The sequence below is a fragment of the Tamandua tetradactyla genome, chromosome 18 (genome assembly GCF_023851605.1).
Source record: "Tamandua tetradactyla isolate mTamTet1 chromosome 18, mTamTet1.pri, whole genome shotgun sequence".
NCBI lineage: Eukaryota > Metazoa > Chordata > Mammalia > Pilosa > Myrmecophagidae > Tamandua > Tamandua tetradactyla.
The window spans coordinates 36,523,205-36,548,625 of record NC_135344.1 but is presented as its reverse complement, the minus strand read 5'-3'; the positions used below and the strand labels follow the sequence as shown (position 1 = coordinate 36,548,625).

Below are 25,421 nucleotides of genomic sequence, written 5' to 3'. Positions count from 1 at the left end.
CAGAGGAGGGGCTCCTCAATCACACCAGGGGGTGCAAGTAGGGATAATCAGGGAAGGAGGTGGTGATTCTTGAGCTAAGCTTGGAAGGACAAGAGGAAGACAACAAATCAGAATGATGGGGAGTGGAGGGGGGGAGGGAACATTACCTGCAGAAGAGACAGGACATGGGAAAAGGATAGGAATGGCTGCCGTTCACAAGGCACGGACGTGCGTCGGGTTCCTGTAGGTACTAAGAGCTTTACAAGTACTATCTCACTTAATTCCACAACTCTCTGAAGAAGCTGCTATCATCATCTCCATGTGACTGATGAGGAAGCCCAGGCTCTAAGGGTGATGTGGCACCTGGGGTCATGAGCCTGCTGATGGGGAAGCCAGGCTGAAGTGCAGGCAGACCCCAGCACGTGGGGTCCGTCCCACCACCTGGATTTCTCCCTCAAAGCAATGTGGCCAGGCGAAGGTTTCGGTGGAGGCCAGCAGCTGCGATGTGGAGGTATGTAGACCCTCAGAATTGCCCACGGGGAGCACATGGGCTGGCTCCTGGCAGCAAAAAAAGGTGTCTCCCCAACAGCACCCATAACAAGTGACATCTGTTTCTAAGGTTGTGGCAGGGTGCCTTGAGTCTCCCTTCTTAAAGTGCGATAAGCCAAAATACTCAGGAGCAGACTTTAGTTTAGGACTGCCATTCACACCCCCAGGCAGAGTGACAGAAAGCAGACAGGAGGCACCTGGACAGACATGTGCCCCAGACACATGGCCATAATGACAGGCCACTGGGGCCAATGAACAAGGAATGGCCTGGCATGTGCTGAGAGGGAGGGATACATGGACATTTTGCAAAATATAGGCGCCAGCTCGAACTTGGCTGAATTCCAAGCAGGATCTTGGATGCTTAGATTCCCTGGAGGAAAAACTCTCTCCACCATTGTGTTGGTCATGGGTAGGTCTTAAGTTATGCAGATGATTAAGGCAAGAAAGTTTCTCCTAGACTTCCCCAATTTTTTTTAACGTTAAACAGAGCTTAACACATTCCAGGCCCTGATCTGAGGGCTGTTCAAATAGTGCCTCATTGAACCCTAACAATGCCAGCCATTTTGCAGGTGAGGAAACCGAGGCACAGGGTAACTGACCCAAGGTTCCATAGCTAGTAAGTGGCAGAGCCAAGATCTGAAGCCAGCAGTCTGGCTCAGAGCTGTGTTCCTGTCCCCCTAATGGAGGGAAGCAGAGGGCTGGGTGGGTGTCCACACTGCAAGCTAGCTGTCTACACTGTTCCAACCACCAGGTAACTGCCAGACTGACCCTTAGAACCAGGAACAATCAGACAGAGCAGTCATTTGTGTCCCTCCCTCGGGCCCTGGCAGGTCCCCTGCAGACATGGCCTGGCCTCCATGACGTGGTACAGGCCATGGTTGGCTCCAGCTGGCCTCGCTCTCACTCCCAAGGGGCCAAGGTGCTGTGCTTCTGAACTGATCCTCTCCCTCATCTAGGCTGGCAGGAGAGGAAGGGGACCCAGTGGAGGGCTTTCTGGAGATGGTGTAGGCCCAGCTCCTGGAGAGTTTAATGGGGGAACTGCAGAAAGGCCTCCTAGGAAGCCTGCAGGCTGGGCTGGCCTCTACCTACTCACTCTCAAAAGAAAGAACCAGATGACATTCTGCAGTGCAGCCTAAATCCAGCCTGGGGAAGGGGAGGGCATGTTCCGCTCCTTCTCCCCTCCAAGCCAGAGTGGCCCGAAGATTGTGAACCCATGACCCATGAGAGTCCACGCCTCCAAACCACGGCTTTCACAAAGAGTTAAAAACTCTTCTTTTTAGCCCATCTTCTGTCTTTTCCTAGGCTAAAGATAGAAGTGAGGATGCCCAAAGAGACAGGGGAGGGGCTGTAGCTAAGGAAGAAGAAATGTACAAGCCACTCTTCAGCTGAGTTAAAGTCAGGGTGAAACACTATTGGGGTCAGCCACAAGCTGCCCGGGCTCCAACCAAGGCTTCTGAAAAGGCAAAACGCCGCCAGGGAGGCCGCCCAGAGGCCTTACGCCATGTCTCCATGTCTGCCCTTCGCTCTCACATGCCACCCATTCTGCAGATGTGCAGAGGACCTGGGAAGTTCAGTGACTTATCCCCAGGCCCCTGGGAGAGGGAAGGGATGGGCCAGAGCACGAGGGCCTGCTGGGCTGGGGCGTGGGGGCTCAGCACGCGGAGGGCAGCCTCGGGGCACGGGGGGCGGGCACAGAGGAGGGCCGAGGGGCGCAGGGTGGCTCTTTACCGGAACACGAAGTCGGCGCTGTTTATCTCCCGCCCGCAGCGGCTGTTCTTCAGGATGCCTCCGTTGCCCACCACAGCACACTTCTTAAACTGGGACCGGTAGTAGGGCATGTCCTGGGGGGAGGGCGGGGGAGGCACAGCGGTCGGAAGAAGCGCCCGGTGCCCGCCCTCCTCTGACCGCCCACCTCATCACCAAGCCCACCCCCACTAGCTCAGGGCCCACAGGATGGCCCTGTGGAGAACGTGGGAGGCAAAAGTTATTCCATTCTACAGAGGAGAAGAGGCCAAGGAATGTTCTCAGTTACAAGGTAATTAGTGAGGGAGCTGGAACTGGAACCAGGTCTCCACAGCCTTTTTTTAAAAAGGCCTGGGAGGCCTCAGGTTTCCAGAGAGAAAGGAGTTGCTGTGCTGAAGCCACTGGTTCTCCCAATGTTGGGAAGGCCCAGCTCCTCGTAGGACTTCTGGTACACTGTTTTGTTTTTCTGGTAGTTTTAAGTGGTTAGTGCAGATGCTCTGGGGTCCAGGACAGCAGAGATGGGGGCAGGACCCCCCCGTGAAGAGACCCTAAGCCTGGCCCTCGCCCCTTTCACTGAGGACAACGTGTAGTCCCTCCCCTGCTCCGTGGGGAGGACGCAGGCCTGGGGCAGAGGGAAGGGACTTAGGGATTGGGACAGACCCCAGGACTTGGTAGCAGCTAAGGAGGGGGCAAGAAACGTCACGTCAGAGGGGAGCAGCGAGGGGCTGACACCCCAAGGCCTCTGTGGGGAGAGCGCCCTGAGCACATGCCAGCAGCGATGTCCCACAAGCGCTGGGGCATGTGTGGGAGCACTGCGAACGAGCGTCACGCCCTCTGCCCTGCTCACACCTCCTCCAGGGTGGTGGCCTTGGGCGGGGCACTGGCAGGTGGCCGCAGGAAAGGAGGCCAGAGAAAGACGGTTCTGGCCTGAGAGTTGAGACCTGGTTCTGCTGCATCCCTTCTCCAGGCCACAGTGCCCCCTGGGCAACCCGGGGTGGGTGGAGCCGGGGACCCATAGGGCGCTGAGCAAGACTCAGGCCTGGGAGTCAAGGGTAGGGTGCCCAGGACTGAGGGGGTTCCGGGGACGCACTTCCCGTGGAACCTGCCTCCTCTTCGGAGGTGGGACTGCCACTCCCACACCTGGGTGCCCATCAGACTCGGCCAACGGAAGTCAGTTCCAGGCCCTCTGTCTGGAGAGTGGCTGCTGCAGGTGTACCAGTGGTCAACCCCGAAGTGCCGTGTGTGCACCTGCACTTCAGTTTTCCAGACAGGGGACTGGTGGGTAACTCGATCAGTGGTCCCTGAGGACCAGGGAGCCACCATGCTAGCCCTGGGCAGCCTACCTCCAGACTTCCTTTTCTGTGAATTGAAAAAATAAATTTCTATCCTGTTTAATTCTCTGGTTTTTTAGGTTTTCTGTTATATTAAGTATCCAAACCTATCACTAGTCCAAGCCCCAGTGTTACAGACAAGGGTACTGAGACCTTGAAAGACAAAAATGACTTCCCCCAAGGTCATCCAGACGGAGATAAATCTTCCAGTGCCTTGATTTGGGTTGGTTTAGGATTTTTCCCTTGTGCCTAGCTCAGGTGGCAGACAGATGTTTCATCAAACTCTGCAGGACAGCCTCTGCAAGCAAGGCAGTCGCTAGATTTTACAACCACGCCTTAAAAAAATTGCCTAAATAATAGCCAGGTGGCATTCAATGTGGCCAGAAAGAATCCCCAAGGAAATTCCGAGACTGTCTACCTGCGTAGTAACTAGCCCAGGGGCCAGAGTGTGAGAGCTGCGAGCACACGAGCAGCACCACAGAGGCCCATGGCCGGGCCGGCCGCCCCCCGAGGCCGCGCCTCCCCCAGGAGGGTGAGAGCAGCACCTTAGGGAACATGCGGAAGATCTCCTGGTTGATGTGGTAGATGCCACTGGTGTCCACCTCATACTTGAGCTTCGTCCCGAGGGGCGTGTTCTTCTGGGTGGTGAAGAGAAAGGCGGGGGCGTTGCAGCACCTGGACAGAGTGGACCTGCCGGGCGGCGGACAGAGAAGAGGCTGGTGATGCCAGGCCCAGCAAAGGCGCACAGAGGACAGCGCGTCAGAGAACAGAGGACCCTGGGGAGACCAGCAGGCGCTGCGCTCTTCCACCCAGCCCACCCCCAGCCTTTCCGCCGCCCGCCACTGCTCGTTCATAGCCCAGGCCACACGTCTCTCCTTGACGCTCCCCAGCTGCCCGGTCCCCACTGCCCACCCTCACTGTGACGGCCTGGAGCACAGACCGTGAGCCACGCTCCTCGCTATCGGCCCACGCCCTCTGGGGTGGGATGGAAGCCCCTGGGGGGCAGGACTCCCCCCCCCACCCCCACCCCCGCCATCTGAGCCCTGTAGGATTAGTCAAGCGAGTGCTCAGCAAATAGGGGCCTGCTCAGTGCGGACTGGACCACTCCTTAGGTGAGCTATCATCGAGACCTGCTCAGCTGCTACCACATCCCTTTCCTAACTGAAAACCCAGAGCTCTTCCTTAGGTTCTTGTCCGTATTAACTCTAGAATGTGTTTACTGTCTGGGGGACGGGGTCCCACACAACAAAGGCATGCAGAGTCCCAAAAATGCAGTGGCCATCATTTAGAAGGCTTTAGGAACAGGGGAGGGTCAGAAAGCGGCCTGGTGGGTTGATACTGGTTGGCTTCCTACAGATGATGGACCTTGCCTTCCAAAAGAAGTTCTCAGAAGTTCATTATTAAAAAAAAAAAAATTAAATTTAAAAATCCCTGTGATTTTCACTTACAAAAACACTCAAACATGAGCTACACAAGTGTTAAAGCTCAGGTGCAAGTTTTAAAAATCCCTTCAAGGAAGACGGTGGCTGCTGAGGCAGGCTTGGGAGTCAGCGGGCCCAGAGAAGCCCAGCTTTTCTTCTCTCTGCAGCTGGGGCTGCACACAGCGGGGGCTGCACCCAGCAGCACCTTCCCCAATAGGATCCAAATGTGGTCAGGTCCTGGGCACATCTTGATCCCCGGTGTGGGAAACCAAAGCCCTCAGCAGAGGGCTGCAGAGGACACTGGACTTCGCAAAGGAGGAAAATCACTGTCCCTTCGTGCCAAGGGCTTTGCATGCATAAGAACCCACTGCCTGCAACCCAGAAGCAGTGTGCTGAGTGCACTGGCCTTCTTTACCTCTTTCTTCTCTGCCCTTCCCCCTACCCCCAACTTGCTCCAGGTACTGTCACAGTCAGGATCTAGGCTGGAAATGGAAAATCTCCAGGGAGCCTGTACAATGACCACTGACAAAGGTTGAGGACAGGCTTTCTGAACACTTCACATCCAAAGTCTGAGATGGAAACTTGGGTTGCCAACCTGGGGTGAAGAGGCCTGAGTTCTGGTTTCTGCTCTACCCCTAACCAGCTGTGGTGTTCCGGGCAGGTCCCTTCCCCTCTCTGGGCTTTAATAGTCTCATTCATGGAGTATGGGGTATTTTCTTCCACCTCTGACCCTCTGTAATTCTATGGATCCTAGTTGCCAAAGTCAGAATATTATACAAATTAATTTTTATGACCTTAACCCTTGCAGGGATCTCACTTGGGAGTCTACTGGCTGCTGGTCACCGAGAGTGATCATTCTGTAGAGAATTGGTTTTCAGAATATGACTTTCCAGAAGCAAGACCAGAGACCTAACAAGGCAGTGGCCATGGTCAGTGTTATAAACCAGTATCTGGCCTATTTAGCTTTACTGGTCCAGAAAACCAGTCTTGTCAGCCCCATTGAGGGAGGCTGACTTCTACTAACCAAACTCAGGAGGGGAGGGTATATAAACCAGAATGCCAGTAAGTCTATCTGTAGGTAGTAGGGAGGGGGAAGATCTTAGTTATCGGATTCCTTTCCCATAACTAGAATGTTCAGACCTGCCCTCTAGCACCCATCTCCTTCACTGGACCAGGTTCCTGGAAACCTGAATTTAAAAATCTCAGCATAGTTTGATAAACTTACAGTCAGAGCAAAGGGAGGCAACTAACTGGGTGCAAAGGTTTTTTTTTAATTTAGAGCATGGCAGGCCTGATGCCACTTCCCGATTCCACACTGCAACCACTCCCACCCCGTCACCCCCAGCCCCTGGTAGTGCCAACTGATCCCTGCCAAAGACTCCCACGCTTAGCTGTTTTTTCCTTTGCTATATCATTTTTTTTCTGTGGCTGCATTATTTCTTTCTTTGTTTTTTTTTTTTGTATGTTGTGTGGCAGGGTCACATTTAATCATTTTTCCATGTGAGTATCCCATTATTGCAGCACTATTTGTGGAATTTTTATTTGTTTGTTTGTTTGTTTGTTTGTTTGGGGAAAGTGCATGGACTGGGAATTGAACCCAGGCCTCCCGCATGGCAGGTGAGAATTCTACCACTGAACTACCCTTGCACCCCCTGCATTATTTCTTTAGATGCGCTAACACCCACTGATGAGGCTTCTGTCCAGCTCTCAGCCTGGACACGTCCTTTTACGTGTCACAGACCTTACCCACGTTGAGGGCTTTATTAACCCACCCTGGTGTACCTGGGTCAGACCCACCTTGGCTGCAGCTGCCTGTGCAGCTTCTGGGGACAGATTTGGGGTTGCACTTGCAGCACACAGCTTGACCCGTTCCCCACCTTTCAGCACTTCGCTCAGGTTCATGCTCTACTTTTAGGACACACTGGTCCCTGCAAACTCCCACTGGGTGGTTGGCGGTGGCAGTGGGGGTGGTAGAATTCACAGGAGCCTTTGGCTTGGGGCTGCTGGCTCCTGCTTCTCAAGAGTTATCACTTTAGACCTTCGCCTTTCTCAAAAGGAGCCTCTACAAACTACTACTCTGTCTCTAGAGACGGCCTGGAATTGAGGCAAGCTAGAGCAATGATTTCGAAAGAAAATGCAAATATGTAGTGATATTTCACTTTTCACAGCCTCCTGCATAGGATTCCTTCATGCTAACAGCTTCTCAGTACATTTAAACTAGGACCTGAGTTGCCGAAAGCCAGTCTGTAAACACATTTTCAGGATCACACCTATTCTATATAATAAAGTCTTCCTGCACTAACCATAAACTCACAGAATCTTAGAGGTGGAAAGAATCCTAACATTTACCATTAATCTAGAAAACTTTTTGGACATCTACTATTTGCATAGCTCTCAAAGAACAGGAGAACATTAAGACATGATCCTTGCCTCTGGGAAATTATCATCTGTTAGAGGATATGTTAAGATCAATTTGGTTAGAAAGCGATTAGAAAATAAGGCGTAGGCTGTAAGAACCAAAGGTGTTTAAGGAGGGGTGAGGCGGGTGGGACTGGAGCTGCTGCTCCCGGGGGGTGGGGAGCAGTGATGCCCTGGAGGGCTGTCCAGTGCTGCCTAACACAGGCCTGCTGGTAGACCTGGAGCAACCTCAGATTAACCTCAACTGTGTACTCAGCATGACTCCCCCAACCTTAATGGGCTGCAGCAAAGACTGAGGGAGAGAATGTGGTGCATGGCCCAGCAAGGTACTGGTCCCAGCAGCTCTTGTAGGATGAGGGGGTCTGGGGAGGTGGGAGTGAGGACCACACAAGGAGAGGGGCTGGGGAGGACAGACGACTCCTAGATACTTGAACTGGTTGGCTTCAGAGATGTTCATGGCCCATTTGCACATCTGGAGGCTCTTCCACCTGTCGAACAGCTCCGACTGCTTCACCCTTTGGGAGAGGAGGGAAGAGTGCATGAGTGTACCGACTGGGGCCAGTAGCAGTATTTCCAACCTGCTCCCTTCCTACTCACCCACACTTCAGAGTCGGGGCTGGCCCCTCCTCTCGTGCTCACCCCCACGGGTCTGCACAGCTTTCTCAGAGACATCCGTCTATAAAGGAAGACCTAACGGGCTCCTGCAAGAAGTGACTGTCTGAAAAGCACCCAGCTGTGTCAACACAGTGAGGCTCTTTACAAGGACAGGTAGTTCTCTGTCTCTCTTCTAGGGCATATCATAATTTCCAAATGACAAAAAAAAAAAAAAGAGAGACAAGAAGCCTGAGCCATGCTCCTTTTCTCTGAACAATCATCCACACATCTCAGCATCATGATATCCCAAAACACTCTCAGGAAAAGGAATTTCCAAATCAGGTAGGAGACTCTCTTTGACTGAAAACAATTCATCTTCAAATGAAACATTTACATATTTATAATTATACCTACTTATAATTGTTTGAATGCAGTATCCTCAGCTTCTAGAACAGTGACCAGTGGGATGCAGGCACTCAACAAATATGTGCCAAATGAATAAATGAATCAAACCAAAGATACAAACTCCCATGGACACTGACTGATAGGACATCCACATCCACATTCACCTCCAATAGTCACTCACCTTCCTTCTCATCGGTCCCTCTTCTCCCTTTCGGGCAGTGCTTAACTTCAAAGGCCACAGTCCACATGCCCAGACTTTGTCCCACAGACGTGCTCACATCTCTGTTACTCTGCCCTGTCCTTAGTTACTTCTTCTTATTACATTCTAGAAATTCTTCCTTGTATCCTACCCAATTCCTTCCTTTCACTTAAACTTTGGTTTTGAAGGTGTTCCCAAGTTCTGCAGAAATGCCCAGAATTCTCTGGGCTCTCAGCCTCCAGGGAGTCCCAATGAGGCCTGAGCCATAGGGGTCATGAGTCCAGAAGCCAATGGGATCCAAGAGAAGTCAGCAGCCCCTGCTCCTCGGGGGAGGGTGGCAAGACTCACTATGCCATTGAGCCTCTTAGGAAGCTCTAGAACTCAGCAAGAAGACTGTGGGCTCTGAGCAAAGTCACAGAAGGAGGTAGCCCTCTGCAGGGTTGGGCTAGACTCAAGCATCCCCTTAGCTGTTTCCTAAGGTTCAGAGATGCTCACCATTTCATTCTGGTCAGACGATCTCAAGGGGGCCAGTAGGCTCCATCTGACCAGTGGCACATGAGCCAGTGGCTGCCTATATGGTAAGCTGTTAGAAACTCCAGATGAATAGAATGGCAAGGTGTGTGTAGGGGAGGGGTGTCTCAGTGGAAGAGAGATTTCAGCACGTCTACAGTAGGAGGAGGGGTCCACGGCACAACAGCCCAAGGGACTTACAGGTGATCTGTGTGAAAAGTCTTGAAGGGGAGATAGGGGCATGGTGCTGAAAATGAGACTCAGTTGTGAATCTGCATCCAGAATCATCAAGCCCACCCTCACAGCAGCCAAATATTTAATATCCAGCATCAGAGAAAGAGGGATGGAATCAGGCTATTACTTCTTTTCTAAAATGTTTATCATTCCCAGTGACATCTGGGCATTCTAACAGCAAAAAGGCCAATATCATCTTGCATAACTAACCTTAAGTAATGTTTGCCAGTCAACTCCCCTATTCTCAGACACAGAACTCCCACTGGATTTGTAATTGACATGACTTTAAAGATGAATAGATAACCCAGGATCACTTGGTCCAATGGACAGTATCATCATATAAAATAATTACAGAGAAAACTACTGGAGGAATAAAATAGAACTGAAAAAATATTCTATTCAGTGTCCCCAGAGATATTTAAGAAGGCACAGCAACCTTAAAATAAGAATAAACTGCTCAGAGAACAAAAAGAGAGAGAGCTTGGGGGGCAGGGAAGAGCTCATTAGAAGGACTGGAAAATAGAATCAAGGAATTTTCACAGAAAGTAGAAGCAAAGAGCAAAGAGATAGCAAAGATGAGTGCTAAAGGAGCAATCCAGAAGGTCCAATATACAACTCTTTGATGTTCTAGAAAGAGGAAACAGAAAAAAAATGGAGAAGAGAAAATAAAAAGAAACCCAAAGAAAGCTCAAGGGTTGAACATGAGTCCAGAATGAGAGAATTCAATGAGTGACCATCTCAAGACGCACCAGCCAGAAAGTCAGAACTGTCATAATCTGAAAAGATTCTAGAAAGATAACCCAGGTCAGCTCCAGAGCAGCAAGTGGAATTACACTTCTCACACAGCCCTGGATGCTAGAAGCTAGTAGAGAAGGTCTTCTACAGTCTGAGGGAAAATGATTTTCAACCTAAAATAGTCTCCCCCATCAAACCAAAAATCTAGCCTAAGGGAAGAATTAAGTCAATTTAGAGACAGAACAGCTCAAAATCTTACCTCCTACCCATCATTTCTTAGGAATTTATTTAAGGATTTTGCAAGCAAATAAGGAGCAAACCAAGAAAAGAAGAAGCTCTAGGTTCAAGGCAAAGGCAAACCCAGACCAAGAAGGCAGAGAAAGGAAGTCCTAGGACAGCCTTGTGACCCACCCAGAAAGCTTCCTGTCCAAGCTGGAGCAAGAGGATGAAAGGCCATGGGAAACCCTAGAAGGAATCCTTTAGAGAGACAGGGAAAAAATAGGACATGATAGAGACAAGTTCAATCAGAGAAAAGATAACTTGAAGTTCCAAGAAAAGAAAAAAAAAACAAAAAACTCGCAAAACTGTACAAGAAAGGAGATGGAAGAGTGGCCTTCTTCTGGCCTCACTAAGAAGAATACCTATGTTGCCCAATAATGGAAACACTATTTGCTTGACCTTGAACTTTTAGAGTGAACTCATAGAGAAAACCCAAAAAGGACTTGTTATGGTTACAAACAGATGATGTAAATGTTTGGTCTTTACTTTTTAAAAGTAAACTCATGGCTGTCTGAGTCCAGAGTCTAGAGGGGGAACTGAAAAGTAGAGATACAAAGGACAGGGTCAAGAGATATTGTCTCTATGTGGTAGAACAAAAAAACATAGTTACTTAGGTAACCTACAGCTAGAAGAACTAAACAGAAGGGAAGAGACTGGGTGTAGTGTAAGAAAGCTGAATCCTCCCTACCCCAGCATGACATTTGTAAACACCAGGTAAAGATGATAAGTCAAGAAGCAGCAGCATCCACATAGTATTGAGAGATATGGAGGCAATTACCAGAAGAAACAGCCAACAGTTAAAAAAAATAAAATAAAAAGAGTGTGGCTGGGGTGGGGAGACATGGGGTAGAAACTGTTGCTTTTTATTACATGCTTTTTGCATAGTACTTGATTTTTCTGCCCATGTGTAAGCTTTGATGATGATAATGAGATGGTAATGATTGCCTGCTCACCAATTCTTTTCTTTCTCCCCCATTTTTGCCCTTGGTCTCCTCTGTTTCCATCTGGCCTCACTCACTTCCTCCATCCACTCATTGATTTTTCAAGCAGATCCTGAGCTCATGCTCTGGCCACACCCCACAGAAGCCCCTGGCCTGGAGGGGAGACAGGCTCTTGGTCCCAGTGCTGGGCTGGACATGGGGTTCCCAGGCCCAGAAAGATGGGGAAGGGGCAGCAGGAGAGGTGCAATAGGGGAGTTCTCAGCCACGTCTCCCATCTGGGTGTGGGCACAGGCAGCAACTGGTTTAAAAATAAAGAATGCTCTAGAATGACTAAAATCAAGTGTACATAATTTTAACCAGGATTAGTAACAATGCGTGTTCATGTATCTGACATTGTCAGCGAACAAGGCACTTTCCATGTGGGAATTTTCTGGCTGACTGATTTTTACCATTGATTTGAACAATTTTGGATCAAAATCATACCCAGATGAATCACACACTTCCTTGACTCCCCAGACAGAACACCAGCTGACATTCATGGAGCCTGAAGGGATCTGGGGCGCCTCCGCCAACCCCCTCAATTCACAGATGACGATTTGACCTTTTCCCAAAGACTCAGCGTCTTGGCAGTGAGTGTCATTTTGCAGGGCTGGGGACAGCGAGGTCCGCAGGCCCCCGAGGTAGATGGGAACCAATGAGGTCACAGGCCAACATCTGAGGCTCTCTGATCTCAGCTCTGGAGAGCCTGGCTGAATCTGGAGGGCTGGAGGACTCAAGGAAGGAGGTGCTAGCCCCCAGGCTCGCCTGTGGATGCCCTGGGAACAGCCCCAGGAGTGCCTCCCCCTCTCAGAACTACCAGGGTCCCGCCCAAAGGGCTCAGGACCACGGAGACAGCAACTGCCACGGAAGGGGTAGTGCGATGCCTGGCCCTGCTGGGAATGGGCTCAGCCAGGCCAGAGCCCACTGCTCTGCCCAGCCCAGGCATCCAGCTCGAGGAGACCAGAGAGGAGGACCAAATTCAAACCAGGAGAGGCCCAAACACCATCACCAAGGAAGTCCACGACTGGGGCCAGAGGGTGACACAGACCAGGTAGAAGTGCACAGCTCCCATCACACCCCCACAAAGTTGCGTGTGCTGGCCCCGAAACTAAGGGCCTGGGCAATTTCTAATTTGGCCACTACAAGGAAGGGACCTGACACCAACAGATGGAAAATATATGGGTAGAGGGATGGGAGGTAACAGGAAAGATGGGCAGTTCATGGCTTACAGCCTCACAGGGCTCCTCAGAGCTTCCTGTCCAGACCTTGAAGCAACATGAAGAAATTATATATCATAAAATTTAAAAAATAAATCTTTTACCCTTTGAGATATCTAAGGCAGTTTCTCAACAAGAGTGCCCACTAAAAGAAAAAAAAGGCCTGAAATTTTTGAATTCTGAAAAAAGCTAAAGGTTGTTTGCTCACAGGCTTAGGAATCTGGCTCTAAACTGAGGTCCAGGGGGAGGAGAGAGGGAGCGGGAGAGGGGGCATCATTGGCCACTAAATCAGAACTCAGCTCCTGGATGTTTTAGAACACCACTTAAAACTCTTCCCATGTGTTCCCACTGTCCAGGGACACAGATAAAATCCAAATCCCAGTCTGCAAGGCTCCACCCGACTGCCCCCTGCCTGCCTCTCTAGCAATGTGGCTTCCTTTCCCCCTCTCCTGCTGGCACCCAAGCTGCTGATGCAGTGGGCCCCTCCCAGCCCAGGGCCTCTGTGCAAACTGTTCTCTGTGTTTGAAATCTTCCTGGCCTGGCTAACTACCACCAGGGTTCAGACTCCAACCTTCTCCACCAGCCTAGGTCAAGTTCTCTGCCATCCCTGTGTCTCTTCAAGGTGATTTGTTATTCATAACTGTTTCCCACAGGGTCATGGCTGTGAGCTCAGCACAGGACTCAATGAGATTGCAGGAGGGGGGTGATCTGCTCAAAGGGTTACCTCTAGAGAGGGAACACAGACCCCAGGATCTAAGGGACCTTAAGGTGTGCAGGTACCAGAAACAACACAGCTAATCCTAGCTGGACATGTGGTCTCATCCTTGGAGCTTTCCAGAAGCTGCTATGCTTATGGCCTGTCCAGAAAAGCTGCTGCTGGTGGTGGTGTTTCCAGAAAGGAAAGGAAAGATGGAAGGGGAGGAAGAAACATTAACATTTATTGTTATCAATGCACAGCGAGGCGATCCACTTTCAGGGACGTTATTTCAGCTAGTCTTAACAGCAGTCCTTAAAAGGTAGATAATGGAGTCGTTATTTTTTATAGTGTAGCTCAGAGAGATTAGGTAACTTGAATGAAGATTCAGAGATGAAAAGGGCCGGAGTCGGCTTTCCATCCTGGGCCTGCCTGACCCCAGTGCCCAGACTCTTCCCATTACCAGCACCACCTGGAAATCAGGCCAAGGCATGGGAGGAGCCGTGGGCCCTAGTGGGCCACAGGGAGCAGTTCCTGGGGCTGTGTCCAGGAGCTGTGAATACATATGCACTCCCAGCATTGCCTGAGTAAGAATAAATTGTATTTCTTCCACATGAAAATAAATTTTCAAATAAATGTAGACCCAATGCAATGCAGATTCCTCTAACTGGGTGTACTGAAATCATGGCAGTTACATCAGGGAGGAACAGCTGGGGTCAGCACATGTGAAAAAATGCTGAGCACTGATTATGCTTTTCCTCCCAAAGAGCCAAAGACGGGATGCTGTTGAGTGGGCATGGAAAGGCACAGTTCTCTTACTATCGGTGTTAAAAGAAAACAAACTTTAAAGATACCCTTATATGTGCTTGTTTATGGATAAATTGCGCAAGGGATTTGCCTCTGTGGTGGTGGTATTTTATGGTCTACCCTTTTGCACCACATGAATTTCATATTGTTTAATAATAAAAAAAATGTTTTTAATGAAAATAAAAATCTAAAAGGCTATGGGAGGGCAATGCTCAACCCTATGGCATAAATTACTGAGTTTCAGACAAGACATTATTTCTGCACAAGAGGAAACCAAGGACGATAATAAGGGACGGTCACTGAGATGGGGACTGAATACTCAGCCCAGAGGTGCCCTTGCAGACGTGGCCTTATCCATAGAACAGCACAATCAGCCTCGTGTCCCAGCCCTCCAGGGCTTTCTGAAGGTCACAGGCCCCAGGGAAGGAGACCTCATTTTTGCTCTATCAGGGCACACGGCGTTTCCTGCTGCCTTCTGCCCTTGCCCCTAGCCCGCGCTCACCCCCACCCACCCCCGGCCCTGCCCCACCTCCACGCGCATCATGCACCCACCACCCTTCCCGCCAGGGCCAGCCAGCCACACTCACATGGACAGCACCTTCACTTCCAATATTTCGTGCCTCAGCTCCAGGCATCTTGTGGAATTATATTCCAAAGGCCCCTCGTAAAATTCAAAGTACCTGGAACCAACAGGGACAGAGGTTAGGCAGAGAAGTAGGCCAGACTTTCAGGGTGTGCTGGGGGCTCGTGTGGGATGGGGGGTTGTCCTGGTCAAATGAATAGAGCAAGCCAGCCTCGTCCAGCAGAAGACTGGAGTGGGGGCTCCAGGCTGGACCGCTGGGGGGTGGATTACTCACAGCACCCACTCCCCTGGGAGGGGAAGCATTTACAGCAAATACTGAAATTCAGAAGCAGATTTGGTTCCAAGTTTGTGGCTGCAAAGGCGAAGAGAAGGAGGAGGGGATGCTCTGTGCACATGTTCTCTCTTCCCTGTGATCAGAGAAAGCAGAGTCATTTCAGAAGGCAACCACGGGAGTCTGGGGCAGTGCGACTTCAGGTCATCAGCCCATCCTGGCCTTCCTTACCCAATTCTCCTTCCTCCTCCTCTTGGGAAAGCATCCTACAACAGCCACAAGTAGAGCTAAGATTTCTACTTTACAAAACATTTCTGTTTCTATTAGCTCACTTGACCTCATGCTCACACTGTGAGGTAGAGGAGGTTGAGGTTTCTTTTTCCCCATTTGATAGATGAGAAAACTGAGGCTAAGCAGACTCAGTTCCAGGTCATAGTGTGGTGCAGGGCAGTGTTGGGGCTTGGCCTTGGTCCCACAGCAGACAAGCCCAGGCCCTTTCCAGGCCTGGCTTCAGGCATGTCACAGTCATCTCAGGGCACAGCCTGCCCTCTGGGTCCCTTCTGCCAGACTCATACAGAATAATAATGAGAGTTTCACCCAGAGCTCACCGAGCCTTTATCACATGCTGGGCCCAGCACCAGATGTGGCTGCACTGACCTTTGATCTTCACAGCTGGCCCTTGAGGAAGGTGGTCACTGTAAGCATCCCGGACAGGCTCACACCTGCACAGCTGGTAGGCGGCAGAGCCGGGGTGTGGACCCATGCACTAAGTCTATTGTTACCCACTCAGCTGGGGTCCCCTGGAAAGGGCTCTTTGGCCTTCCACAGCCTCCCACAGCCTCCCACAGCCACTGGACAAGGAGAGACCTTCAAAGACCCCCTTGTCACACCTCCCAGTTCATAAAAGGCCAGAGCAGGAAAAGTAGCCGCTGGCAGGGTGGGGCGGGTACGGGCTTCCATTCCTATGACAGGAGGTCCTCCTGAGCTCCCTGAGGACAGAGGCAATGGCTCAGCCACCAGGGCATGGTGGCGCTTCCCAAAGGAGAAGGCAGGTGATCTCTCCCGCTCAGCCTCTCTCTCTTCTCTTCCTGGAGGTTGTTTGGAAAAAGCCGGGAACAAATTAAGCTGGGAGGGTTGCATCCTATTATAGCCTCAACATAGAATCAAGAATCCTGCACAGTCAAGCCACTCTAAACTTGGGGTGAGTGGCCTCGGGACAGGCAGCCCTGGTCAGAAGTGGGGGAGCCCTGAGGCTGCTGCTGGGCTCCAAAAGCACCACGAAAGATTTAAAAGGGTCATCTCTTGAGCATTTCCCAGAAACCTTCCCAACACATGTCCACGGTTATTTCACATGAACGCTAACATGCATAACTTATGTACACAAACTTATGTACATGCTGCTTTAGAAATATTAGTACATTTTACCCAATAAATTCGTTTATTTTTAGAATAGTTGCACTTTAAATAGTAATTTTTAAACATTACAATTTCATATTAATACTTTTTAATATATAATTTATAATTAGTTTGAATCATAATTTTAATATAATTAATGGCTACTTTAAGACTATCATAATTACATACTCAAATAATTTTAAATAATATTGTAAGATAGGAAAACATTTTATACAACAAATTGGCTCCCATTTACAAAAGAAATTGGCTCCATGTTCTCATGTCATAAAAGAATTTAAACCAAGCTAAAAATAACTAGGCATCGAGGACCCCAAAATATTCAACTTTTTCTCTTTCTCTTGTATCTTGGAACTTCCTTCTCTATCTTTGCCAGTTGGCAAACTCATATTGATCCTTCAGTTCCCAATTCAAACAGGAAGTAAATTGATGGTTGTCTGGGGTGTGGAGGTAGTATTTGGGCAGAAATGAGGTGTGACTGCTAATGGATATAGGATTTCTTTTTGGAGTGGTCAAAATATGCTAAGATTGATTGTGGTGTGCAATGCTATGAGCATACTAAAAAACACACTCACTAAATTGTATACTTCAAATCAGTGAATCACATGTTTGGCGAATTATAGCTCAAAACTGCTACTAAAAAAAGAGTTAGAAGGTGGATTTTGTGGATGGGTGCACCCAACACCTGATGCAATACCCTTGTGCAAACCCTTCTGTAGAAGAGGGGAAAGTAAGCTAAAAACTACCTTTCCCAGACTCCCTTGCAGCTGGGGTTCTGTATGCGATAGGATCAACCCATCAGAAGCACTGGCATGAGATTTGGACTGGGAACTGTGTTGCATGAGAAGAATGCAGGCTCGTGGCATTCCTATGGGGGCTCAGGAGCTGGCAGAGGCAGCATGGCTCCAGGAGAATATGCAGCAGTTTCCTGATTATACCAGAGGCAGCAGCTCTCTCAGGGGCCCCACTTCACGGTGTAGTTGGGGAGGGTTTCCTGGAACCTCAGCCTGGAGTCTTTCTTTAGCCTTTCCAATGATTCTGTGAGCTAGCTATACCCTGAAAAGCCCCTATCTGCTTAAATTAGCTAGGATGTGTTTGTTGTCTGGAAGTAAGAACCAGGCCCAATATAAGGGGTCAGCCTTGGGCCACACAAAAAGTCCATTGGCTATAACTCATGTAGTTAGTCATTAGCAGTGAGGTCTGTTTTCCTGCAATGATTATCTTTGGCAACCAGAGCCAATGTCACTAATTCCCTCTGGAATCCACTGGGTTACCTGAAGCCATGATATGAGACTCCTAGCAAGAAAAGCCTAGATTCAAATGATGCAGGAGATAATTAAGAGGGGACATATCTAAAGTTCTTAGGGCATCAGGAGACTTGCAATCACATTTCAAAGATGCCTCTAAATCATGTGTGACTTCGGGCAAATCACTTCCCCCTTTGGGTCTTGCTTTTCTCCTCTTTAAAACAAGCTGCTTGCAGTGCAGCCACTGTGGAAACCAGTTTGGTGGTTTTCAGAATATTGACCACAGAATTACCATCTGACCCAGAATCCCACTTCTTTCAAAAGAATTGAAAATAGGGACTTGAACAGATATTTGCCCAGCAATATTTATAGCAGCAGTATTCACAATAACCAAAAGGTGGAAGCAACCCAAATGGCCATCAACAAATGAATAGATAAAACAAAATGTGACATATACATACAATGAAATATTATTCAGCCATAAAAAAAAAGAAATGGAGTTCTGATGTGTGCTACAACATGAATGAACCTTGAAAACATCATGTTGAATAAAATAAGCCAGACACTAAAAGATAAATATCGTTTGATCTCACTTATATGAAATACCTTGAATAAGTAAATTCATACAGAGAGTAGACTGCAGGTGATCAGGAGCCAGAGGGTAAGGAGAAAGGGGAGTGATTGCTTAATGGGTACAGAAAAGCTGGGGTCATGGATATTGAGGATGGCAGCACAACATTGTGAGGTAACTAATATCACTGACCTGCACCCCTAAAAGAGGTCTTGAGTTGTATGTACATTACTACAAGAAAACATTTTTTAAAAAAGCAAATCTAAAAAAAAATCAACAAGCTACTTGAAGGAGGTGGTCTCCAACGTTCCATCCAGCACTACCCTACAATCCCTTCGGTGTTTCCCACTCACTCACAAAGCCAGAACAAACAATGAGTTGATGATCCACAACAAGCAGGAAGAAGAAATGCTCAAAGAGAATTGAAACTAAGCAGCATCTCCCCTTTGACCAGCTCCTCATTTCCTCCACCAAATCCTTGCCTGGCCTCCTCCAGTCTCCACTCACCCCGCCCTTTCTCCTGAATCCCTCACATCACTCTTATTCTGCCCTGGGCAATACAGCAATCCCAAAGGACCCCAGGGTGTGTGTTTGGTGGCTGTCGGATGGCAAGGCTTTGGAACTGGATCATGTCCCTCCTCTGCCCCTCAGGAGCCACCTTGGACCTGCCACTTTTCTGAGCCTTCATGTTCTCATCTTTTAAATAAGCATTTAAAAAATATAGTACCTGTGCGACAGGGTCATGATAAGATATTGATGGGACTGTCAGGAAAGCTCTAGCACACAGGAAATGTCCATTCCCTTCCCTCCCCATTCTCCTGCCACTAAAGGCCAAGAGACAGTGGATGTCTCAGGGTGGGGGTAGGGGTGGGGGACCAGGAAGCCAGAGACTTACTTGCAGCCCCAAAGCTGGGTGATGGCAGAGCTGAGTCAGGGATGAATAACTCAGGATGTTTTCCAACCATCTGGACCGGTTGGCATCCTCCTTCTGCTACTTTTAGTGAACTTCTCCCCTGCCACCCTCCAGAGTAGGTCCATGCTAAGTTCTGCTTAGAAAGGAATGTCCTGGACACCCCAGCTCTGCTGCAGATTCCGTGTGGTACTCAGCCGAGACATCAAAACTGCTCCATGCCTAAATCTAAAGCCTTAGTTTTCCCACCTGGAAAATGAGCTAACAGCCCTTGCATCCTTCTCTAGCCTTCCTGGGCTGAGCTTTGAGGGACTATATTACTCCATCATGGCCTCTAAAGATAATGGACAAGGACATAAGACCGAGAAACACTGCCACATGGAGCCACCCCTAGGACATCAAGGACGGCATTCTGGAGGAAGTCACAGAAATCCCTCTTGGGTCTGGATACAGACGTCACAATTTTTTTTGAGTAATGAAATGGGAAGATATTCACGTGATAATGTTGTATGAAAAATGCAAGTTACAAAACTGTATGGTCTCCAAAAAAATTACAGACATGTATGTGAATGCATGGAAAAAGGGAACAAAATATTAATAATGGGTTTCCCTGGGTGATAGGATTATAAGTGATTTTTTAAATACTTTTTTTGTATTCATGTGTGTTTTCTGTAATGGAGACATAATTCTTTTACTTTTGCAAGTCACCAGTAAATGCCTTTTTCTTCAGGTCAGGGGCCACCCTCCAAATACTGCAAATCTCCCCCTAAACTGCTGGCAACTTGAGTGAAATCATTTCTCCAGCCTTAAACTCCATCAACCTTCCAAGGTGAGTCACTATCTCTCCTTTCATTCTGGAAAGACTATCTCTCCAGCTCAAAAGGGAGGCAGGGACCCTGGTACCATATTCAGGCATTCTTGCAGGTATAAATAGTCCCAGTCTAGTCCTATCTGCAGCCCAGCTCCTCTCAGATGTCCCAGAGCTCCTAGCAGCCAAGTTGGATGCTGGTGCCAAGCTGGGTCTATTCTGCCCTCTTTGTCTCTGTGTCCTCAGGGATTGTAATCAGCAAGTGACAGCCTCCAGTAAGTGAGAAGACAAATGTGGAAGTCCTAAAAAAAAAGGGGGGGGGGACCATGGTAGTCCTGGAAATAAGCTCCCCTTCTTTTGTCCCAGCTTTGGACTCCAGTTTTGCAGGCTGAAGAGGCTTCATTTCACAAGCTCAAGGGCTGGCCCAGGGAAGGCTTCTCTGTTGGCCTGATCCCCTTTTCAGAGATTCTCCAGAGCCACGCAGTCTTTCTTAGAAGCCACAGTACTGCAGGGATCCTGCTATAACGGGCTTGCAGAAGATGAAATTCATGCCTTCAGCCTTCTATCTAAGCCCAGTCTCTGCTTTCCAGATACCACTGTCATTCAAAACACTGGAGCCCAAAGAGGTCCCCATGGCATTCAAGAACATGCCTGCTAGGCCTCCACCAGCCATGGGGTCTCGAAAGCTGGTCTGGCTCTGAGTCGCAGAGAACCTCAAGAGCTGATATTGATTCCACGCTGGGCAGGAGCACCACTATCCCATACAGCACCTCTGTGCAAATCAGCAAACATACCTCTTCCTCCGGATAAATTAAGTTGCATGACAGGCTTATTGGGTGAGAGCGAGCTGGATTTCAGCTGCACTTGCCCCCTTGACTGAGTGCCCACCCTGCACAATGGTATATGGCAACCCTGATGCCTTCTCACATTTATCCTTTCAACACCCCATGAGGCATTTTATTCCCAAGACTCAAGCAAGAGGTCAAGTAATGTGTCTAGGGTCATTCCGCTAGGAAATGGTGATCAGAGAAAATGAACCTCAGTCTCCAGCCCAGAACCTAGGCTCTTAATCACTTCAATGCTCTCCCTCTCCCTGCCTCTGACAAGCCACGATTCTCTGCGGGTTTTCTCAGGAAGCAGCACCCCTCCCCAACACACACACACACACACACACACACACACACACACACACACACTCCCAAGGGCAACAGCCCTTCAGTGAGCTCAGTGCTATTTCTAGAGCCAGAACAGCTGCCGTCTCAAGATATCACACTACCCATCAGAGCAAACGCACAGAAATCAGAGTCAGAAAATTGCAGCCTGACAATTCAAAGGGACTAGAGTGGCTTTCCAAAGAGGTATAGGGAGAGGGGCAAGAAGGGCTCAGTTGTTAACAACTGCCAGTCACAGCTGTCAGAAGACGCTGCCAAGGTGCTGGAGAGACCTGGCTTTGTAGCCCTGGACGCCACTTGCCCTCTCTGGGCCACAGCTTCCTCACCTGGCCAGAGGACTCACCAGAGCTGTTTGGAAAGAACCGAAGGTTGAAAAGCCTGATGTTCTGAGTGCAACCTCTGACAGTCCTGGGTTAATGTGCTTGACCTGCAGTGCCATTTTGGAGGTAGGGGAAGCACTGTAGGGGCAAAGCCTGCTGCTGAGCTTCACTCCTCCTTCCCCCAACCAGCAGGCCTGCAGGGCCCCAGATCCAGTGTCTAGCACACTCCCTGCAAGAGTATGTATGCGGTGACTCAATTTTCTGGGCCAGACCTCAGGACCCTGAACAGCTTCCCTTCATAAAGATCAGCTCAGCAGCCTGAGGTGCCTGAGTGGGTCTAGGATAGCCCTGGCCAGTCTTCCACACTCACTAATCGCTAATCCTCCTGTCAGGTTTTTACCACTGTCCCCACCCCCACCCCACCCCTAGTGCCCAAGCCAAGACCTGCATCCTAGTTGCCTTCTCCATATTCATCTCCCATCGAATGTCACACTGCTACTCCCACAGCAGCCCCCTTCGCCATCCCAGGGCCAGGGACACAATTCAGTCCTCTGTTTGCACCACAGCTGGTCTCTTGTCTGCAATGCTGTGTCTTCCTCCCCATTTCCTGGGCTGCCCTCCTGACGCTCCCTGCTCCAACCCTGCAGCCCCCGGGGCACCTCTCACCCAGCCTTTGACAGTGAAGTACATGTGCCGTTTCCATGTCCTGTCTGTCTCCCCCACCAATAGATTCCCCCCCCCCTTTTTTTTCCTATGTGTCCTCATCAACGATTTAGGGATCATCTACTACTAGCTGGCAGATTCTGCTTCAGGCAAACACCATCATGAAGAAGCCAGACAAAACTCCTGCCCTGATGTCACTCCCTTCAGGGCAGACAGGAAGATGATGGTTCAGGACCACGACAAGTAGTGATAAGCACTGGAAAAAGTCAGGCTGGGGATCGGGAGGGCACCTGGAAGGGTGGTGGCAGGTCAAGGAAGGCCTCTTTGAGGAAGGGATGTTTGAGCAGAAACCTGAGGAGAGGGACAGAGTTACGTGCAGATGTGGGGTGGGGAGGGGCCTTCCAGAGAGGGAACAGCAAGTAAAGGCAAAGGCTCTGGGAAAAGAAAGAGCTGGCGAGCTGGAGGGAAAGGAGCAGAGGAGGGTATGGGAAGTGAGATTAGACAAGGTCAGGGTGGCAAGCAGCATTACTCAAGCGGGGTCAGTGGGTCACCAATGGTGATGGGAACAGCACAGCAGTTGAGCGGGGGAAAAGCATGATCCATTTAAAAGTTCACTCTGGCTGCTGTGTGGAAAACAGACTGAAAAGGGGGAGAGGAAACAGGGAGAGAGGAGACTTTTGCAGTATGAGAAGATGGCAGATTGGACCAAGTACTAGCAAAAGAAATGGAGAGAAGGAAACAGACTCAAGAAATAGTTCAAGGGACAGAACCAAAAGGATATGCTGGCTGCCACAATTTTGAAAGTGAAAGAGAGAGAAAAACCAGTGGAAATGCCTAGGTTTTTAGCTTGAACATCTAATTGGGTCATGGAGCCATTTAAGGAGGTGGGGAAGATAGGAGATAAAGAGATTTGGGTGTGAATCTGAAGGTTCTTGGGCCATGTTAAGCTTGCTATGACTCACACCTCCAAGAGGAGATATCAGGTAGGTGGTCAGATACACATTCTGAAGCCCAGTGCAGTGGTCAGGACTAGAAACAGACTTCCAGAGTCAAGGGGCAAAGTGCTGGATGAGATCCCCAGAAGGATGGGCAGAGGAGAGAAGAGGCAGAGACAAGCCTGTGGCCAGCTCCAACATTAGATGCTGGGTGGAGAAGGAGCTGGCAAAAAAAAGTGAGGTGGGAGGAAAACCAAAGGGTGCAGGGACACAGGAATCCAAGGGAAGAGTGCTTCCAGGACAGAAGGGTCGACTTTCTCCAAGGCTAGTGAGAGGTCAAGGAAAAGAAGGGCAGAGTGGGCACCACTGATCCAGCACTAGGAGACACTGGTGACCTTTACAAGAGCAGAATTGCACATGGGGAGGCAGGACCCCACTGACCAGGGCTGAGGTGACAGCAGAAATGGGAGCTGGTGAAGACGGTGGGCAGAAAAGTCACAAAGTGAAGAGTGTGCCAAGCGCAGGACTTAACCCCAGGTGAGGTAGACAGAATGGAGCGGTCTCCACATGTGTGAACAAACAGCCAGAGGAAGAAAGACCAGCTCAGGTGCTTCATGGGGCTGCAAAAGGGAAGCCTGGGAGCCCCAGGAACTGGGGAGGGGAGTTTTACACTCAACATGAGGAAGCACTTTCTAATAACGAGGCTCCTGTGGTTGAGACCAGTCTTGTGAAGCCTTGTGAGCCCCCATCCCCAACTGTTCCAGCATGTTCTTTGTGGCCATAGATTAAAGAGGGTAGAGAGCTATGCCTGGTTATGTGGAAGAGAGACCCAGAAGAGCTTCTCAGGATCTCACCCGGTCAGTGTCTTCAGGTGGACACTTGGTCTTCTCAGCCCAACACAGCCCCCTTTACTTTCCTTCCTCAGTTGATCCCTCTCCTCTCTGGTGAGGAGAGTGGGAAATGGCTGCTAGAGGGGAAAAGGGCTTTCTCGGAGAGCTGGCCTGGGTGGGGAGGAGGTGAGGCCCAGGCAGGAGCCCTCCCTCATCCATTGGGGTCTTCTCACTTCACAGTGAGGGAGAGTATCACATATCCAGGATAATGCCATGAGTAAGTGGCAGAGCTGGAGGTTCACTTGGGGAACCCCAGTAGTGCCTGAGCAAGGTGGGAGGAAATTTTCAGGCACCCCTCCTCATGAAAGGACCTATGCTCTGGTGACCTAGAGCTGCTTACCTGGGGAGAGCTGACAGCAGCAGGCCGACTGGGAAGGACACTGTGGATGACCTGAGAGTTGAGTCGATGACCACAATTTTACAGATGAGGAAACTGAGGCACAGAAAGGTTCATGTAAGTGATTATTTGCCTAGGAGCCTCAGTTCAGGGCTTAAAGACCTCACAGCTCACAGGTCAGAGGAGCTCAGGCGGCAACATCACTGAGGAAGCTCATGGTTCCCTGAGCCTCATTTCCTGTCAGGCCACTGAAGGCATAATCAAGAGCACAGTTGGGTGGCAATGGGAGGGAGCTGTACCATTTTTGTTTGTTTTGTTTTTCCAACACCCAACCCAGAACAGTGTGCCAAACCTGACTCCAAATTCTTCCCACGAATTGGAGCCCAAGATTTTTTTTTAATCCTTTTTGACAAAAGTGAAAATCGAACAGAGAGGCGTATGCCAAGCCAGCCTGCAGGTCTCCAAGCAGGAATCCATACCTTTCACTGCCCTGACCTTCCATAGCTGTCACCACTTCTGAAATTCCACCAAGAAAATGTTTCCCTTAGGTTAGTATTGCCCCCCAGAGCTCTTCTTTGAAATGCAGAATCCCCAGGAGCAGGGGGAGCGCCACATTTTCCAGTGGGAGCAATCAGGAAAGAATGCTGCAAGAAGACACTGAAGATAGAAAATGGGAAAGGACCCTAATGATAATTCTGCCTGATAACGAGGCACTGAAGAACTGCTTTGTAAATCAATTTGTGTTGAGGCATAAGGGGTATAGAATGCAGGAGTTTTTTCTTTTTTCTTTTTATTTCTTTCTCTGGAGTGATGCAAATGTTCAAAAAATGATCACGGTGATGGATACACAACTATGTGATGACATTGTGAGCCACTGATTGAATACTGTGTATGGACTGTATGTGTGTGGAGATAGCGCAATAAAATATTTTTAATTAAAAAAAAAAGTAGTATGAAAATTAAAAATAAATAAATAAATAAATACAATTCTGCCTGAAGTCAGCCCTGCAGCGTGGCAGCACCCTGGGAAGGACATGCATATAGATTTTCTACTTAAATCAATAACGGCCTTTTTATCAGGGTCTACCAGCCAGGAGCTGAGGGCAGTAGAAGAGGGTTTAGAAAGGAAAGCCGAAGAGACCTGACCCATCCCTAGTCCATCTCTCCACAACCCAGAATAACCTCTCTGCCCCATATATCCCATTC

The 25,421-nt window shown here is 49.4% G+C and overlaps 1 protein-coding gene across 4 annotated transcripts in view; it reads right to left on the bottom strand.

Annotated features, from left to right (window-relative positions):
• Positions 1-25,421, bottom strand: part of ST8SIA5 (ST8 alpha-N-acetyl-neuraminide alpha-2,8-sialyltransferase 5) — a 67,222-nt gene that overhangs the window by 4,391 nt on the left and 37,410 nt on the right. For 2 of the 4 annotated variants that reach the window (XM_077135551.1, XM_077135553.1), the window contains 4 exons: positions 14,683-14,775; positions 7,870-7,956; positions 4,148-4,292; positions 2,257-2,369 (listed from right to left, as the gene is read on the bottom strand). In XM_077135551.1, coding sequence (XP_076991666.1) covers positions 2,257-2,369; positions 4,148-4,292; positions 7,870-7,956; positions 14,683-14,775 — 438 coding nt within the window. Of the gene's footprint in view, positions 1-2,256; positions 2,370-4,147; positions 4,293-7,869; positions 7,957-14,682; positions 14,776-14,952; positions 15,086-15,180; positions 16,341-25,421 lie in introns of those variants that run through there. The other 2 variants (XM_077135552.1, XM_077135554.1) reach the window with 2 other exon arrangements.